Source organism: Chiloscyllium plagiosum, chromosome 12 (genome assembly GCF_004010195.1).
Source record: "Chiloscyllium plagiosum isolate BGI_BamShark_2017 chromosome 12, ASM401019v2, whole genome shotgun sequence".
Classification (NCBI taxonomy): Eukaryota; Metazoa; Chordata; class Chondrichthyes; order Orectolobiformes; family Hemiscylliidae; genus Chiloscyllium; species Chiloscyllium plagiosum.
In genome coordinates, this window is record NC_057721.1 from 43,377,821 (window position 1) to 43,397,709 (window position 19,889).

General features: G+C 39.0%; 1 protein-coding gene across 2 annotated transcripts in view; it reads left to right on the forward strand.

The window, feature by feature from the left end:
• LOC122555175 (solute carrier family 22 member 15-like) overlaps positions 1-17,445 on the forward strand; it is an 80,426-nt gene extending 62,981 nt beyond the window's left edge. Inside the window, exons 11-12 of one of the 2 annotated variants that reach the window (XM_043700907.1) lie at positions 9,492-9,680; positions 13,863-17,445. In XM_043700907.1, the coding sequence (XP_043556842.1) occupies positions 9,492-9,680; positions 13,863-13,949 (276 nt within the window). In that variant the 3' untranslated portion in view covers positions 13,950-17,445. The remainder of the gene's footprint in view (positions 1-9,491; positions 9,681-13,862) is intronic. The other variant, XM_043700908.1, reaches the window with a different exon arrangement.
• Positions 17,446-19,889: the final 2,444 nt, after the last annotated feature.

Sequence of the window (19,889 nt, forward strand, 5' to 3'; positions counted from 1 at the left end):
CCCCCACCCCAGTCTGACCTATCACCCTCACCTTGACCTCTTTCCACCTATCGCATTTCTGACGCCCCTCCCCCAAGTCCCTCCTCCCTACCTTTTATCTTAGCCTGCTGGACACACTTGCCTCATTCCTGAAGAAGGGCTTATGCCCGAAACGTCGATTCTCCTGTTCCCTGGATGCTGCCTGACCTGCTGCGCTTTTCCAGCAACACATTTTCAGTTCTGATCTCCAGCATCTGCAGACCTCAATTTCTCCTCAAAGAGTATAGGAAGCATGCCAGGAGTAGCATCAGGCATACCTAAAAACTGTGGAAGTACAACATAAGTTCTTTGACATGCAAGTTGTCCTAAGCAGCATGTGATAAATAAATCTACATGAATCCACATTCAATGGATCGTGTTTGCAGTCATGACTATTGATGCTGCTCGGATTGGATATGTTTGTGCTAATTTTCCAAGTTTTGCTAGATTGCAGAAAGGTTCCATCAGGCTGGAAAGTAGCAAATACAATGCTCTTGTTCTAAAGGGGTAGGTCACAGAAAACAGGAAGCTATAGGCTACTTAATTTGATGTTTGTCATAGGGGAGGTGTTAGAATTGATAATTAAGGAGGTTGTAGTTGGGCACTTGGAAAATCCAAGGTAAACTGTAAGAATCAGCATTGTTTAGTGAAAAGTATATCATTTTAACCAATCTGTTAGAGTTTTTGAAAGAGTAACAAGCACGCTGGAAATAGGGGAGCCTGTAGATGTAGTGTACTTTGATTTCCAGGAAGCATTTCACAAGCTACCACATAAAAGTGGGAGTGTGTTGTAGAGGGAATGCATTAACATGGATATAAAATTATCTGGCAGAAAACAGCTTCATAAATAGGTCTTTATATGATGTATTTACTGTGGAAAAGGATATGGAAGATATAAAAAGTAGCGAAATAGATGGTGACACCTTGCAAAATGTCCATATTACAGAGGAGGAAGTGCTGGATGTCTTGAAATGCATAAAGGTGAATAAATCCCCAGGACCTGGGTGTACCCTAGAACTCTGAGAAGCTAAAGAAGTGATTGCTGGGCCTCTTGCTGAGGTATTTGTATCATCAATAGTCACAGGTGGGGTGCCGGAAGACTGGAGGTTGGCTAACGTGGTGCCACTGTTTAAGAAGGGTAGTAAGGACAAGCCAGGGAATTATAGACCAGTGAGCCTGACCTCAGTGGTGGGCAAGTTGTTGGAGGGACAGGATGTACATGTATTTGGAAAGGCAAGGACTGATTAGCGATAGTCAACATAGCTTTGTGCGTGGGAAATTATGTCTCGCAAACTTGATTGAGTTTTTTTAAGAAGTAACAAAGAGGATTGATGAGGGCAGAGCGGTAGATGTGATCTATATGGACTTCAGTAAGGCGTTTGACAATGTTCCCCATGGGAGACTGATTAGCAAGGTTAGATCTCACGGAATACAGGGAGAACTAGCCATTTGGATACAGAACTGGCTCAAAGGTAGAAGACCGAGAGTAGTGGTGGAGGGTTGTTTTCAGACTGGAGGCCTGTGACCAGTGGAGTGCCACAAGACTTGGTGCTGGTCCTCTACTTTTCATCATTTACATCAATGATTTGGATGCGAGCATAAGCGGTATAGTTAGGAAGTTGCAGATGACACCAAAATTGGAGGTGTAGTGGACAGCGAAGAAGGTTACCTCAGATTACAATAGGATCTTGATCAGATGGGCCAATCAGAAGTGGCAGATGGAGTTTAGCTCAGATAAATGCGAGGTACTGCATTTTGGGAAAGCAAATCTTAGCAGGACTTATACACTTAATGGTAAGGTCCTAGAAAGTGTTGCTGAACAAAGAGACCTTAGAGTGCAAGTTCATAGCTCCTTGAAAGTGGAGGCGCAGATAGATAGGATAGTGAAGACGGTGTTTGGTATGCTTTCTTTTATTGGTCAGAGTATTGAGTACAGGAGTTGGGAGGTCATGTTGCGGCTGTACAGTACATTGGTTACACCACTGTTGGAGTATTGCGTGCAATTCTGGTCTCCTTCCTATCGGAAAGATGTTGTGAAACTTGAAAGGGTTCAGAAAAGATTTACAAGGATGTTGCCAGGGTTGGAGGATTTGAGCTATACAGAGAAGCTGAACAGGCTGGGGCAGTTTTCCCTGGAGCGTCGGAGGCTGAGGGGTGACCTTATAGAGGTTTACAAAATGATGAGGGGCATGGGTAGGGTAAATAGACAAAGTCTTTTCCCTGGAGTCGGGGGGTCCAGAACTAGAGGGCATAGGTTTAGGGTGAGAGGGAAACGATATAAAAGAGACCTAAGGAGCAACTTTTTCACGCAGAGGATGGTATGTGTATGGAATGAGCTGCCAGAGGAAGTGGTGGATGCTGGTACAGTTGCAACATTTAAAAGGCATTTGAATGGGTATATGAATAGGAAGGGTTTGGAGGGATATGTGCTGGGTACTGGCAGGTGGGACTAGATTGGGTTGGGATATCTGGTCGGCATGGACAGGTTGGACCAAAGAGTCTGTTTCTATCCTGTACATCTCTATGACTCTATGACTGGTTGGACCGAAAGGTCTGTTTCCACGCTCTTGAGTCTATGACAGGGTATGACAAGTGGAGTCCCACAGGGGTGGAGCCTCAACTTTTTATATTTATGATTTAGATGAGAGGAGCAATGGTATGGTAATAGCTAAATTTGAAGATAACACAAAGTTGGGAAGGAAAGTGAGTTGTACAGAGAACATTCGGATAAGATAGACATAAATAGGTTGAGTGAGTTGGCAAAAGACTGGTTGATGCAGTGAAATATGGGAAGAAGCGAAGTTGTTGGAAAAAATAAAACGGAGCATCATTTAAAAGAATGACTGCAAAATTCTAAGAGTCTAGATGTTCTAGTGCATTAGTCACAAGAAATTAGTACAGACCATTCTGCTATAACGTGTGTTTCATTTATGCAAATTTGCTATAACGCAATTGACGAACTGGGGGCATTGTTTCCAAAGCGCAAACTTCTAAAACATGTGTTGACTGTAATGCAATTATGTTGCCAACACTAAGTGCTGTTTCTAAAGTGCGATTTTTCGATAACATGGGGTTGCATAAGAATGCAAACATTGTGTTATAGAAGAACTACCTGTATGTAGGTAGAGAAATTAATTAGGACAGCTAATGGAATGCTCTTCTTTATTACAAAAGGAATTGAATGTCAAAAAATAAGGATGTTGTATTTCATTTTTACAGGGCATTGGTGAGACCATGCCTCAAAGATTGTGTGCAATTTTGGAATACTTAAAAAGGATGCAAATACACTGGAGGCAGTTCAGAGGAGGTTTACTAGACTGATGTTTGGAATAAAGAGCTTGTCTTATGGGGATGGATTGAAATGAATTAGATTGTTTCCACTGGAGTTTAGAAGGAGTGAGAAAGCAGTATATCAGATCCTATAAAATTCTGACAAGGTGGATGCATAAAATATGTTTCCTGAACCAGGGGGCCCTGTTTTAAAATTAGGTGTCATTCTTTAAAGATAGAAATGAGAATTTGTTTCTCTCCAGACAGTTGTGCAACTTTGGAACTCTGCCTCAGAAAAAGCTGGAATAATTGAATATTTATTAAAGTGCAGGTTAAGTGCAAGTGCTTTGTTAGCCAAGGAAATCATAGGTTGTCAGTAGATGGATATATGAAAGTCAAAATGCAGACAGATTAGCCATGATTTTATTGAATGCCAAAGAAGGCTTGAGCAGCAGAATGTCCTAATTTGTATGTTTCTATATAAGCAAATAACTGGAGGTGAGAACTCCTTAAATATCCTATCATTCGTGAAAAGGGAGTCCAGGATACAAGTGCAAAATACATTACTGAGGTATTTACAATCATTTTCAGCCAGAGGTGCCCAATGGATGATCCATCTGTGTCCACTTGTCATCCCCAGCATCAGATCTCAGTCTTCAACCAATTCATTTTGCTGAAAGTACTGGGTACTAAAAAAGGCTATGTGCCTTGACAACATTACAGCAATAGTGTTCCTGATTTGTGTTCCTGAAGTAGCCACATCCTTAACCAAGCTGCTCCAGTACTGCTGCAATTCTGGCATCTACCTAGCAATGTGGAAAATCTGGGTAATATTCCATCCACAAAATAAAGAACCAGTTCAGTTCAGCCAATTATCGTCCAACCAGTGTGCTCTTCGTCATTAGCAAAGTGATGAAAGGTCTGTTTAACAGAGTTGTCAAGTGGTACTTGCTCAGCAGTGATGTGCTCGCTGACGCTTATTTTGTGATCTGCCAGGACTACTCTGTTCCTGAACTCATTAGCCTAAGTCAAAACATTGACATAAGAGCTGATCTCCAGAGGTGTGAGAGTAGTTGCCCTTGACATAAAGGCTTTTTTGAGTGTGACTCAAAAAGCCCTAGCAAAACTGGACTCCATGGGAATTGGGGTAAACTCTTCACTGGTTAAAATTATACTAAGTATAAAGGGAATTGGATGTGGTTGTTGGACACCAGTCATCTCAGGTCTGGGATAGTGCTCTAGTGCTTTTTTAGAGTGGTGTCCCAGACGCAACTGTCTTGGGCTGCTTCATCAATTACCTTCCCTCCATCATAAGGTTAGAAATGGGAATGTTTGTAAATGATTGTACATTTTTCTTCAGCACTATTTCTGACTCCTTCAAGACTCAAATTGTCCATATCTATATGCAGCAAGTCCAGACAACAGCAGGTTTGGGCTGGTACATAACAAGTAACATTCATGCCCTATGTGCCAAGCAATTACATTCTCCATCAAGAGAAAATGTGATCATCTCCTTTTTTTCAGGAAATGGCATTCCCATAGTTGAATCTGCCACTATCAACATCCCGAAGTTACCGTTGACCAGAAACTGAACTTGGCATCCACCTAAACACTCTGGCTGCAAAAGTAGGTCAGAGGTTTGAGAGTTTGCTGGCAGTACTCATGTACGAAGTCCTCAGAGCCTGTCCACCTTCTACCAGGAACAAATCAGAGTGTGATGAATTAATTTGTGTTTGCCTGGGAGTGTGCAGTTCTAACTACACTCAGGAAGCTCAGCATCGTCCATGGCACAGCAACCTGCTTGATTGGCACCACATAAGCCACCTTCAACATCCACTCTCTCCAATACTGATGATCAGTGACAGTTGTGTATTCCATATACAAAATACATAGCAACAACTTATCAAGGCTTCTTTGACCACAGCTCAAAACCTGTGAACTCTGCTGCCTAAAAAGATAAGGGCAGCCAATGCATGGAAACTCCATTACTGGCAAGTTTCCCTCCAAGTCACATTCCATCCTGATGTGAAACTACGTTATTGTTCTTTGCTATCGTGAGATCAGAATTCTAGAAATTCCTTCCCAACTCCGATGTTGATATGCCTACCACTTTTCTCACTTGCCTCATCTTTCTCATGAATGAACTCCAGTGAAACAAAGAAACTTGGAGCGGGGGTAGACCATCCAACCCTTCCAGCCTTCTTCCCCATTCAACATGATCATGGCTGGTCCTCTATTTCAGTGCCATGTTCCTTATTTTTGATGCCTTTAGTATCTAAATATTTATCAATCTCATTCTGGAATATACTCAGTAACCTGTACTCCTGTGCTCTCTATTCCTGATGAAGGGCTTTTACCCGAAACGTCAATTTTCCTGCTTCTTGGATGCTGCCTGACCTGCTGTATTTTCCCAGCACCATTCTGATCTAAACTTGTACTCCTCAGCCTTCCGTGCTAGCCAATACCATAGGTTGGCCAATCTGAATGCAGCAATGTTTCCTTCCCTATTCCTAATCTCTGCTGTACTCCCCCATGGCAAGTTTGTCTTTCTTTAGAAGGGAGACTAAGGTTTCACACAACACTCCAAATGTGGTCTCACGAACACCTTATAGGTTAAATGACCTATTCCATATCCTGAGACTGTGACCTGGTTCTAGATTGTCATCCAGGCAAAACATTCTCCTTGCAACTAACCTTTCTAACTTTTTAACTTTGTGCACCCCGCTGGGCAGCACGGTGGCACAGTGGTTAGCACTGCTGCCTCACAGCACCAGGGTCCCAGGTTGGATTCCAGCCTCGAGCGACTGTCTGTGCAGAGTTTGCACATTCTCCTCGTGTCTGCGTGGGTTTCCTCCGGGTGCTCCACTTTCCTCCCACAGCCCAAAGATGTGCAGGTCAGGTGAATGTTAAATTGCCCATAGTGTTAGGTGCATTAGTCAGAGGGAAATGGGTTTGGGTGGGTTACTCTTCGGAGGGTTGGTGTCGACTGGTTGGGCTGAAGGTCCTGTTTCCATACTGTAGGAAATCTAATCTAATGTCTAACCTGTTCAAGTTTACACACACATATACACGCACACACACACACACACATTCACTCTCACTCTATCACTTGCACTCACACCCGCACGCACACGCTCACATGCACATTCAATCTGTCGCTCCTACATGTGCATACATATAAACTTATGGGGTGAATTTGTTTTTGCAGAATTACATTTTATTTTGCTCAAAAATTGCATGAATCCATGTAAAATACTGTAAAACTATACAGGGTGTTTGTCAGTCTGACATAGCATTGGGACACAGACAGACTTCACACCTTTTGTTTAAAAAGCTGAGCTAGCTTGAAAATGTAATTTAACAGCAGCTCTGGGATTTACATATCAAAGAACAGAAACCAGCGTATTCCATTATAAAAGATGAAAGTTTTAATCTAAGATTGTTTACTGTGTCACATCTCCATAACACTGAACTCCTTTGGCTATAAATTCTGTGAGCATGATCTTAACCTCCACAACTACCTGATGAAGGAACGGCACTCCAAAAGGTAGTGCTTCCAAATAAACCTGTTGGACTATAACCTCGTGCTGTGTGATTTTTAACTTTGTCCACCCCAGTCCAACATCGGCACCTCCTAGTCCTGTTCAGCTATGCTAGAATTCTATTTTTATCTATCTATTTTATCTATTTATTTTATTGCTATTTTTTCAGTAGAACTCCCTCTCATTCTTTTAAACTCTAGTGAATACAGGTCCAGTGAAACTAATCTGTCTCGATTATGACAGTCCTTTGATCCTCAATATTTTCCCTGGTAGTGAACCTCTGCTCTACTCCCCCATGGCAAGTTTATCTTTCTTAGGTAGGGAGATCAAAGTTTCACACAACACTCCAAATGTGGTCTCACCAACACCCTATATAACTACAGCAAGACATTGCTACTTCTGGACTCAAATCCTGTTGCAATGAAAACCAATATACCATTTGCATTCCTAATTGCTTGCTTTGATTGGCTGGTAGACAAGGACACACTTTTTATATCCAGTTTCCCAGTATGCCATCATTTAAGTAATACCCTGATGTTTCCTAAAGGTGTCAGACCACCTTCTCAAGGGTAATTAGGGATGAGAAATAAAAATAGTGGCCTAGCTAAAAACGTGGTGACTCATCAGTGCACCTATTGCCTTTTTTATAAGCATTAATAAATACCTGTAATTGATTGAATATGTCAAGAGGTACAACTTACAGATGGCATAGTAGACAGTGAAGAAGGTTTTGTCAGATTACAAAAGGATCTTGATCATATGGGTCAGTGGGCTGAATAATGCAGATGGAGCTCAATATATAAATGTGAGGTATTGCGTTTTGGTAAAATAAACAAGGGTAAGGGTTATACAATTAATGCGAGGGCTTTGGTCAGCATTGTAGAACAGAGGGACTTGTGGGTTCAGGTACATACATTTTTGAAGTTTGCATCACACGTAGACAGGGTGCTTAAAAAGGTGTTTGACACACTTGCATTCATGGCTCAGAACTTTGAGTAAAGGAGTTGAGAAGCCATGTTGAGGTTGTACAGGATATTGGTGAGGCATCTTCTGGAACGCTGTGCCCAGTTTTAGTTGCCCTGTTATAGAAAGGATATTATTAAGCTGGAGATGGTTCAGAAGAGAATTACCAGGATGTTGCTGAGTATGGAAGGTTTGAGTTTAAAGAAAATCTGAATAGGCCAGGACTTCTTTCACGAGCTTGAGGAGGTTGAGAAGCGACCTTATAGATATCAATAAAATAATGAAGGGTACAGATATAGTTAATGGTAGTTGTCTTTTCCCTGGGATGGGGAATTTCAAGACTGGGGGCAAATTTTTAAGGTGAAAGGAGAGAGATTTTAAAAAAGAGATGAGGGGCAAATATTTTTACAGAGGGTGGTTCATGTGTGGAATGAACTTCATGAGGAAGTGGTGGATGTCGGTACAATTACAACATTTAAAAGACATTTGGTTAAGTATTTGAATAGGAAAGGATTGGAGGGATATGGACGGACCAGGAGCGGGTAGGTGGGACTAGTTTAGTTTGGGGTTATGTTCAGCATGGACTGGTTGGATTGCAGGGTCTGTTTCGGTGCTGTATGATTCTATGACTCAGTGGGCATTTTTGGCTCATCTAGCTCATGCTAGCGTTTATATTCCACGAGCCTCATTCTGTTCTAGTTCATCTGTTCCTATCCTAGAATATTTATTTGTCTATTCATTCTCAGTCATGAATTTACCTAGCTTGCCATTGAATGCATCTTTCTCAGAATTTCAGTTACTTCTACTGCCCATTCCACTACCACCGTGAATGTAAGGAAATTATTTGAGTAAATCTGGGTTTTATAATAAATTAGTAATTTAGTTTTGGTGATACAGCTGTATGTGTGTTTTTTTTAATTCACTGCTTCAAAGAGACCATAGATTTAAAACAGGATGCCACTACATATGAACAAGAAAGCTGTGTGATGTCCATTTAATCTCGTAACTGCCGCTAAATTCGCATGGGTTCACGTAATTGTCAAATTATTTAATTAACCAATTGACATTTTTCCACAAGCAGATAAATTGCATGTATCAGCTCCTTGAACTTAATTGTGGGAGGTTATTCCTGGCATCGACTCTTTTACATGTGGCCTTTTGTACAGTTTAGTGAGCCTGGCCACATTTCCTGCAGTGATGGGTTGGTTTAAATTCCAACTATAATCTGTTATCAGTAACTGGGATTATAAACGGACAATAGTAATTGGACAAGATAGCACCAAGCTCCTGATATCCATAGGATATGAGATGGAAATTCCTTCTGAACCCATGATCAGTTTCCTTCCGTGAAGTGCAGTGTCTTGCAGACAGGTGAGCAGAGAAAAACTAAAAACTATTTAGCGCAAGGAATACATTTAGAATCATAAAATCCTGCCAGTGTGGAAGAAAGCTGTTTGGCCCATTGAGTCCACACTGACTCTCCAAAGAGCATCCCACCCAGAATCAACCCCCCTACCTTATCCTCTAACCTTGCATTTCCCATGGCTAATCCATCTATCTTGCATATCCCTGGATACCATGGACAATTCATCATTTAGTTTCTGAGTTTTATTACGTTATCGGTGTCACTTATATCTTCATGGTCCAGTGTCATTCTTGTATCATTGGATAACTAATATTATTTCCTGCCCTTGACAGAAATCCATTCAGGCATCATTGCATTTTGTTGTGTTTGGAGCCACCGGACTGCTAGCAGGCGTCCTCAGTTTGTTGCTGCCTGAAACATTGGACAAATCTCTTCCAGAAAAGATCTCTGATCTGCACATTATCACATATCGCCAGCTTGGGGAAGAAGTAGTCCCACTGCAGTCACAGGAAAATAAAATGGTATATATGTATAATCTACGTAAAGGCTTGTTAATTGTTATTTGTTTCAACTCATGCCGAACTAAATCTGACAGAAACTCCAGTTTTGAGCAAATCTGCAGCTTAAGTCTCACTTTATAAAAAGCCTGATGTTGAGTCACTTTGCTGTGCTAAGTGAACATCTACCTGTGAAACGTGGGAGGAAGTCTACAGCAATATTTTCTGCTAGGTTTATTTATGTCTAGATATTTTTAAGTATTATCCCTTATTCAAAACTTATTTTCATTGACTTGTGATTATTCTCATTTTTTTTACTGATGTCAGTGTGGTAGCATTAGTTTTGGTGAGGGGCTGTCTGATCCTAAAATGCTTCTGTTCATTTCAACAGAGACCATCATTTTGAACTAGCCTGAAAACATATTGTGATTTGGAATCACCTACCCCAGAAACCCTTTGCAAACACATATTGTCTTACTACAGGGATTGTTAATACTTGAGAATATTAGATCATGAAAAGACTACTAATATGTTTAAAGAAATTAGCATGGACAGAGAGGAGTCTGGCAGGTGTAAAAGTAGGCAAATATGCAGGACCAGATGAAACGTATCCCAGGCTATTGGGTGAGGCAAGGGAGAAATTGGCAGGGATGCTGGCAATAATTTTCAATTCCTTTCAGGCCACAGGAGAGGTGCAAGAGGACTGGAGGATAGCTAATGTAGTTCCATAATTCAAGAAAGAAGCAAGGGATAAACCAAGAAACTAAGCCGAGTCAGTCTAACTTCAGTGATGGGGAAACTAATGGAAGCAGTTCTGATGGTCAGATGTAATCTGGATTTGTAGAGACAGGGATTAATCAAGAACAGTAAGCATGATTGAATTTTTTGAAAAGGTGACCAGGTATGCAAATGTGGGCAATGCATTTTATGGAGTCTACTTAGACTTCAGCAAGGCTTTTGTTGAGATCTTGCGTTGTACAGATATGAACCTGTGGGATCCAAGAAAATTTGGACAAATGGGTCCAGAATTTACTGAGCGGCAGAATGCAGAGGGTAATGATCGAAGGTGTGCCCAGTGAGGTTTCACAGGGATTAGTGTTGGGACCCGACTGTATGTGGTATATATAAACTATTTGGACTTGAATGTAGGAGGATTGATCAGTAAGTTCGTGTTTCATACAAAATAAATAATGAGTAAAATAGCCTTAGATTACAGGAGAATATAGATGGGCTGCTCAGTGGCAAATGAATTTAATCTGGATAACTGTAAGGTAATGCACTTAAGCAGAACAAATAAGGCAATGGAATACATGATGAATGGGAGGACTCTAGGATGCACTGAGAAATAGAGGGACCTTGGTGTGTATATCCACTTATCCCTTAAAGTCAGGTCAAGAAGATAAAGTACTTAAAAAAGGAATATGGAATATTTGCTTTTATCAGCCAAGGCATGTAGTTTAAGAACAGGGAGGTTATACAGGAACTCCATAAAACTTGGTTAGGCCACAGCTAGTATCTTATGTCAAATTCTGAAATCCACATTATAGGGTGGATGTTATTGCACCGGAGATGGTGCAGAGGAGATTTACCAGGATGTTGCCTAGGCTGGAAACTTTTAATTATGGTACGGAGTAGGAGGTTTAGAGAGGATATGAGGAAACATTTTTTCACTCAGATGGTGGTAAAGGTGGTAAAAGCAAAAACCCTCATAACATTTAAGAAGTATTTAAATGTACACTTATAATGCAAAGGCATAAAAGGTTATGGACCGAGTACTGGAAAATGGGATTAGAATAGTTAGGTGGTTGTTTTTGACCAACACAGACTTGATGGGCTGAAGGGCCTTTTTCTGTCCTGTAGACCTCTATGTTACTATAAGTTGATGTTTAATTTGTCATGTCTCTATTTAGGTAGAGAGTACAAAAATGAAAGTCTTGTCTTACTGTGAATAGAGATATTCTGTTCTTTGTGTATTTGGTTCCCCATTTACAAACATCCAACTACGAACACTCATACTAATGAATGCAATCTCATACAGAGGTATAATTTTAAAGACCCAATATATAAACATTTCCTGTACTCATGGACAGCTGCTTTAGATTGTCCTGCATTATATTCCAACTCGCGAATGGACTCCAGAACAGTGCCTGTTCACAACCAGGGACTGCCTGTATTCATGCACTTTACTGGTAACATGAACACTGATGCCAGATTCATGGTCATCATGAGACTCTTAATTTAAGATTCTTTTGAATTCAAATTTCACCATATGCTATATTGGGATTCGAACCCGGCTTCCCAGAACATTACTTGGGTTGCTGTAATAACAGTCCAGTAATAATATCAATAGATCATCGCCTCCCCACAGTTAATGGGATATACTGAAATTCTTTTAACATTACATATCTCTGATAAATTTTGTTATGCAGCTGGATAACTGAGGACATGGAAATGTTTAAATTTGAAACCTCAACATATTTTTACACACCATCTGAAACATTGAATTTCCATTTATGTTAAGTAATGTTGTCCAATTGTTAACTTTAGTTGATTACAATATAATTGAGTAATCTACATTGGCACAATTACTAATTAGATACTTCTGGGATAAATAGCTTAAGTTCCCCAAAGTTCATCTTGATGAAAATGTGCACTTTGGATCACTCAGTCAAACATTACTTGCACAGACCTAATTGAACTTAGCAGTTGGTAATCAAATGCAAGCACATACAATTACGATGTAAGCATAATTGAAATCTGTTGTTCATGCTGTGATTTCTGTTATTGGGAAGTAATGACTTATTTAGGAAACTAAAATTTAAAAGGAGGATGGAAGATCTACAAGAAAATTACAGAAAAAAAGGAAACATATGGTAAAATTATATGGTTGCTAGAAATCTAAAATAAGAAAATGTTAGAAATACCCAGCAAATGAATCCGTATTTATAGAGTCATAGAGATGTACAGCATGGAAACAGACCCTTCGGTCCAACCCATCCATGCTGACCAGATATCCCAACCCAATCTAGTCCCACCTGCCAGCACCTGGCCCATATCCCTCCAAACCCTTCAAATTCATATACCCATCCAAATGCCTCTTAAATGTTTCAATTGTACCAGCTTCCACCACTTTCCTCTGGCAGCTCATTCCATACATGTACCATCCTCTGTGTGAAAAAGTTGCCCGAGAGAGAGTTAGCATTTCGTGTAAAAATGACGAGTGAGGAAAAAGAACACCTCAGAATTTGGACAAAAGAATGGATAAGAAGGGATGATAATGTTGCAATCTTGTGGAATGAAATTATATATTGAATCCATCTTTATTTCCTGGGAAAGTACTTTACAGAGATGTTGTATGTGGCTGCACAAAAATTTCATGTTGGCTTACATGCTATCTGCAGACCAAAGCGCACCACATTTTGTCTTCTGGTTGTCATGAGTTAGAATAATTTAGACTTAGAAAGATTAGAAGACTTTGTGTTTAATATAGTTTACCAGGCTGCCTAGTAAGAATAATGCATTAGGCCAATGTCCTGTGTAAAAGGTTACATGCGACTTGACACATGAATGTGGCCCAGTGGAACATTTGTGTATAATTAGTTCCTAGCTCTGTTATCTCACTTTTTAGATTGGAATCAATCTAAACATCAGGTCATAGACAGAGAACACAGGGGGCTAACACCTTCAACATATTGTCTAGCTATCACCATTGTTAACAGCTAATCCGAGAATGCAACTTTAAAAAAAAGAGTTTTGTGATTTAAACATGAAAGAAGTGAAACTATCACTGTATTCTAACAGATGAAAGGCTTAACAGACAATCAATTCTTCAATGTATAATTTCAGTTACATCACGCTGCAAATTTTTGCTATAAATTCTGTGTTACATTCAAGCCCTCCACAATCACCTGATGAAGGAGCGTCACTCCGAAAGCTAGTGTGCTTCCAATTAAACCAGTTGGACTATAATCTGGTGTTGTGTGATTTTTAACCTAGCTCCACAAAAGTAGTATTCAATACTATGTGCAACACATACTCCCTTACATAATCTGTTGTCCTCTGTGAAGCAACCAGATGTGGTGTTTGCTGACACCATTACTTTTTAAAGCAAAACCTGGAAAATTGTCATTTTGGTTTTGATGAAAGCTAGAATGGTGAAAGTTACCTTTGCTTCATGAGTGCAACTTTTTTTTTATTTATTCACAGGCAAGTGATGGGAATCATGCAGGAGACCATAATGGTGAGAATGAAGAGGATGGTGATACTGATGAAGAGACCAAATTGATCAAGTGATATTCAAAGATTATTTTACAAATCAAATTGCAATTTAGTGACAATTCATTATCAGCACTTTACGTACATGTTTTTCAATTTATTAAGAGTCATCAATGCATAGTTTATTTCTTGCAATGGTGCAGTAGTAACTGGGATGTTACAGGCAGTGTCACATTCAAGGTATTTGCAAACTGTGACCTGTCAATAATACAAATATTTCTGATGGTGCAATATTTCGAGTATTCTACTATCTACTTTGACATGTGAATTTAATATATGGTTTATTTTGATGATGTTGGTGGTCCTCGATTATTTGGAAACTTGTATTAATAGATATCTTTGCAATATATTCATACATTTGTTGATATTCAGCCTCTTTCCTTTGCATACTAAGGTTGGCCTGATTAGCAGTGTTCATTTCTGACTTGGCCTGTTGGTTCTGGCCTGACTTTGCGATTTGAATACAGGAACAATACTTCCACCAGACTGTGATGTGGTCCTTTGGAAGAATCAGTAAAGTTAGATCCATCCCGGTTTTTAGCTTACAGGCAAATGTTAAAATCACAGCAGCACTTGTGGAAGATGAGCAAAAGGAGTTCTTCCCATTTTCTGCTCAAAACGTATGTTTTTTCTCAGTTGATGCTCCTAAGAAACTATTAACTGCATTCATTGCATTAGTAAGATCTTGCTCAACACAGATGAACTGTTGTATTTGGCTCCGGTTCAACAGTGACTACTGTTTTTTTTAAATGAATGTGTAAAATGCTTTGAGATGCCTCTAAAATGCAGGCTGCTCTATAGTTTTATGAAGTTTTTTTGCACATGTCTCAAATTCTTAAAGTCTTCCTGTGTGACCACTGGACAAACATCTACCTAATTTTCATTGGTAGGCTGTGTGGTTTATATTTGTTGCCGAGAATTGCAAAGCTGGCATTTATTGTCTGTCAATAATTGCTTTCAGAAGATGGTGTTGCATGTTCTCTTAGAAAAAAATTATGTTGATCAAGGTGAGATTTATGTTGAAAATGGAACATGTATACGCTGTCTTCCAAAATTAGCATCAGATGCTCAAATTAGATAGACCATGGTCTAATTCACAATAAAAGTCTTTCTGCTCTGCCCAATCTGAGAAAAGCATTTTCAGGAGCACAGAATCGTTATGATGCAGGAGGAGGTCTTTCTGCTCAGCAGCTCTGTACTGGTTCTCTGAGCTTTTTAACTTGGTGCCAATCTTCTGATTTTTTTCCTTGTAACTATGCACATTGTTTCTATGTAGGTAATCATTCAATATTCTCATTAAATCCTTAATTTTACATATTTCCACTATATGATAATAAAATCTTCATCACTTAACCAATTTAATAATTTACACAGTTGAATTGTCAGTTAAATTCCAGATTATGATAGTTTGAGGCTCTAAGTCCAAGTCCATTATAGAACTAGGTTAAGATCATTTGAACCGGTTTCAAGGGAATAACATTTGCGAGGCATTATGTTGTTGTTAAGCTGTGTTTACTTCTATCACATTAATGCAAAGATAACTTTTCTGAACCAAAATAAAAGCAAAGGACTGCAGATAGTGGAAATCGAAACAAAAACAGAATGTGTCGGAGATAACTCAACAGGTCTGGCAGCATCTGTAGAGAAACAAGCATATTTAATGCTTCACGTCCAGTGATCCTTCATCAGAATAGGCGAAGAGTCGCTGGACTGAAAACATAAGCTCTGTTTTTCTCTCTGCATTCTGTTTACATTTCTCTGCACCACCTTGCCTAACTAATCATTTTTGCTTTTAACAATCTTTAAGATAGATTGCAGAGGTTTGACTTTAGAATGAAGAATTTAAACAGCATCATTCACAGCTAAAACTGATCAAGAGGCATGGCTTTAATTTATCAATAAAATGCTCATCAGAGACATTGGTCCAGATTTTCCAATCTCCTGCTAGAGACCAGACATATCTCTAAAGACATGTGTCAGATCCCTTGGAATAGCATGATGCGTTTACTCTGTGGAAATTGACTGGGATGTATGAACATCCAATAGGTTTTTCTCCAGGACCCCAGGACCCTGCATGAATGTCGATAATGGTGAGTTGAATTCAGACATTTGGGCAAGACTTGCTAACCTGGATAGTGACCCAAGAAATGAAAGATATAAAAAAAACTAAATCCTTGATAACTATATGACTGACTACTCTCCCAATCCTGATCTTCTCCACCAATATCCCACCACTGACTTGAGCAGGCCTGACTCTACCTCACCACTCTGCTGTCCTGCCTCCTTACCTTTCTTTCACCACCTTATCTACAACTCAATCACCCTAACTTCTTTCCAACTTACTTCACCCAGAATACCTTACCCTTTTACACACATACATATTCTACCATACATTCTTATGCTCACACTAACATGCAAAGAGTTTGCAGAATTTGAACTTATTCTAGTATGTGGCAGGTCGTGCAGTAAAAATGGTGTGTGACCCCTACTCCCTCTACAGTTTCCTGCGCTGACTGAGTTTTGAAGAATCAAACCTGTAAAGGTTGGTCAGAAAAATGAAGAAAATGGGAAATAGGTAAACTTTTGCCTGACCAACATTAGAAAAATGGCATCTGACTCTGACCAGAAGATTTGGACCAATGTTTAAGTTCTCTTTTAGATTTATTGTAAGCTTTGTAGCAAAGTCCTCTGAAAATAGATTTTGAATTGAAGTAAAATCCTACCTCTCTGTTGGACAAATGTTTGCTGAATTTGATGCAAAAAGCTGACAAAAATGCAGCAGAGTTACTCTTTCAAGCACTAGGATAATCAGATATTATACATTAAAAACTAATATCAAAAACATAGTACCATGATTTTGTAACACATAATTACACTAACATTTTCAAAAATAAAGTTCTATATTTTGTACTATCTCGTGCATTGTGAAAGTGTTATCATTCTTGAAAAGAAAAGTTAATTTCAATTAGCTTGCCAAAACGTTTGGCAAATAGTCAATTAAAATGGCAACTGAGGAGACTTAAGATTGTTCAAAGACATGAGTTGCTCTTCAGATTCTTTGTAAAACTTTACTGTGTGGCCACCTGAACTGCAATACCCCCTACCTGTGTATCCAATGTATCTTATTCCTGCAATTGTGAATAGGGCCAACTGGGTGCACCTAACTGTGGCTCTTGTCTGACTTCTAGCACTGGAATAGATAGAGCAAAATGTTTATATTTGTTTTCATTTTACAGTGGATTAGAACAGCTGGATATGAATGAGTACAGGAAATATTTCTAGAGCTCACTCATATAGCAAGTACAGAACAAGTTCTCAATAGAGTGCCAAAGTGTTCACCCAATTAACTGTTTATTATTATCATTATTATGTGTATCAATTTTATTCAGATGCAAAGTTTCTCCAGGCTTCCGTAAATTTCAAAATTGGAACTAGTTACTGAGATTTTCCAGTGTTTTGTACAATTTATGTATATGTAAATTCACTAATCCAGAACATGCTGGAAAGAAATAAAAAGTCTACATAATTCTTAAAACATTTTTTGTTTGCCTTGCTTATAATAAGTATTTATTTCATTAAAATTTATGGAATGGACCAGCTCAAAAATGTCATATGTTAAGATATGCTTAAATTGATTCAGTATTACCTAGCAAAACTTGCAGTCAATACAGTCCACTGACTCTATGTAGTGTAGATAGCGATGGTGGAATACATTAAATTTATTTAGTGATGGCTATGTTCAATTTTAGTCATACAATGTAACTAAGAACAATGCTGTCTGTGTTTGGTAAAGGTATCCTGTATAATTATGCACTCAACACAGATTATGACAATTCTGTTGTGTCTTGCACAGGTTATCATTCATTATTTTAAGCGTAGTCAACTGGACTTGCAGCGGCCTTTACAATTCTTTCTGGATGCTAGTGATCCACAATTATTAGGTTCCATCTGTCAAAATCTCTAGAGTCGGCCAATTATTTGGCACCAGGGCAACAAAAAACATCAGCAAGCAAAATTCCCTTGGGGCTTAGCAGTTTATGTTCTTTGCTGTCCTGATTCAATCCATATAGTTATCTATGTATAGATTATTTTATTTGTGTATTGTGAGACATTAGCTTATCTTCAGACTGATTAATGAATGAAATAATATTCATACAGTAGGGCTGCAAATACGTGCACTGCTAGTCTTGGCAGTTATACCAGAATTATTCACGCCAGAGTATGTGGGTCAAATCAATTTAAATATTCCTGACTGGTTCATTTCGGGCATCTGCCTGTCACATTAGTCTGCAAAATATGACAATGATGATCAGGCTGAGGAGAACATCTGAGAGTACCTAGAAACGTCCTGATTGTGCCATCCCGTACTTTGCTAAGGGGTCTAATTTTTTCTAATAATTTTGGAATTCTTCAATTTTGCAGGTACAGATCACAAGTCAAACCTGCCCCTAACTGCCCCTTCTTGATCTGAGTATGCTGGTTTTAATCCCTTCCCAATTCCACCCCAAAAATAAGGCAAATAGGCAAACTTCAAACCCAGTCCTTACCCCATTTACAGCTCTTCTATTGCTGTACTGTTGAAATTATCGTGTGAGTATGCTTGTAAGATTTAAGCTGTTTTAAAAAGCCTGTAAGTTACCTTACAGAGAGAGCCAATTTTTACATTAACTCTCAATATAAGAGAAATGATGGTGAGGATGGGAGTAAAGAAGGGTGTTGGGAATTGATACTGTGAAAGAGGAGGCGATGTTGGGGAGTTGGGGGAGCGGGATTAGTGGTAGAGGTTACAAATTGAGAATAGAAAATGTGTTGCTGGAAAAGCGCAGCAGGTCAGGCAGCATCCAGGGAACAGGAGAATTGACGTTTCGGGCATAAGCCCTTCTTCAGGAATCACCCGAAACATCAATTATGCCCGAAACGTCGATTTACAAGCCTTGATTAGTTTAGTAACCATTTCAATTCTGAATGTGTTTCACAAGTTTTTCAGGACTTATGCGCATCATATGACAAACGTAATAAGAAATTATGCTTGCTAAAAGCAGTGATTTGCAACCTACACACATAAGGATGCCAGTTTGTAGCACCGGTTTGATTAAGCACAGATTTCTTATTCTAATCTGTTGACTGAAGTAGTAGTTCTTTTCTTGGTGTTCCCTTATGTGCATTGACCTACTAAAATCCAGGCCTTATTAACACCTGGTAGCCACTAACTTTGTGTGTAATCAGAGACATCATGAACTCAATGAGGAGTGTGTGGTCAGTGCGGTCAGTAGTCTCTGGAATGGCTAGGTAGTCTCTGCCTAATTCTTGCTTGGTTTCTTCAAAAGTAATATTCATTTCAGTGATATTATATCTTCTGTCTCTTGATTCATTGGTTACTATGCCAATAATTTTATAGGATCATCCATTTAATACCACATACCCCTCTTTGCTTACCTGTTATATAGATCTTTACCAAGATAAGATGGCATCAATGAACAATTAACGCATTGGTTTCATGTATGTAGTATCACCTGCTTTTGATTAACTATCTTCCCAAATGTCTCAAATTATATGTCTGAGTGTTGTTCAAAATCGACCAACATCCTTTCACTACGAGACATTTGTGACCGCACAATGAAACCTAGAGACTAAAACAAATTAAAGCTCAAAACAGGCATATACACGAATATATCTGGGCCTATTACTTTGTTGCAAAGGTAGACTATTTTAAAATGTAGCAGTAGAAGTAAAAGCTGTGTCTAACTTCAAAAGCATTTTCACATTTTCCAGCCTAAGTTTGTATTAGCTTGAGCCAAAATAGCAATAAAACTTTTGACCAAGCTATACTGTTCCTTCCCGACAAAAAATGTTTAACAATGAGCCACCATTAAACAATATAATTCAATTCCTCACTTGCTTGATCAAGTCAAAATGATCAATTACTAAAAACAATCTCAGGACAACACAATCACAAAT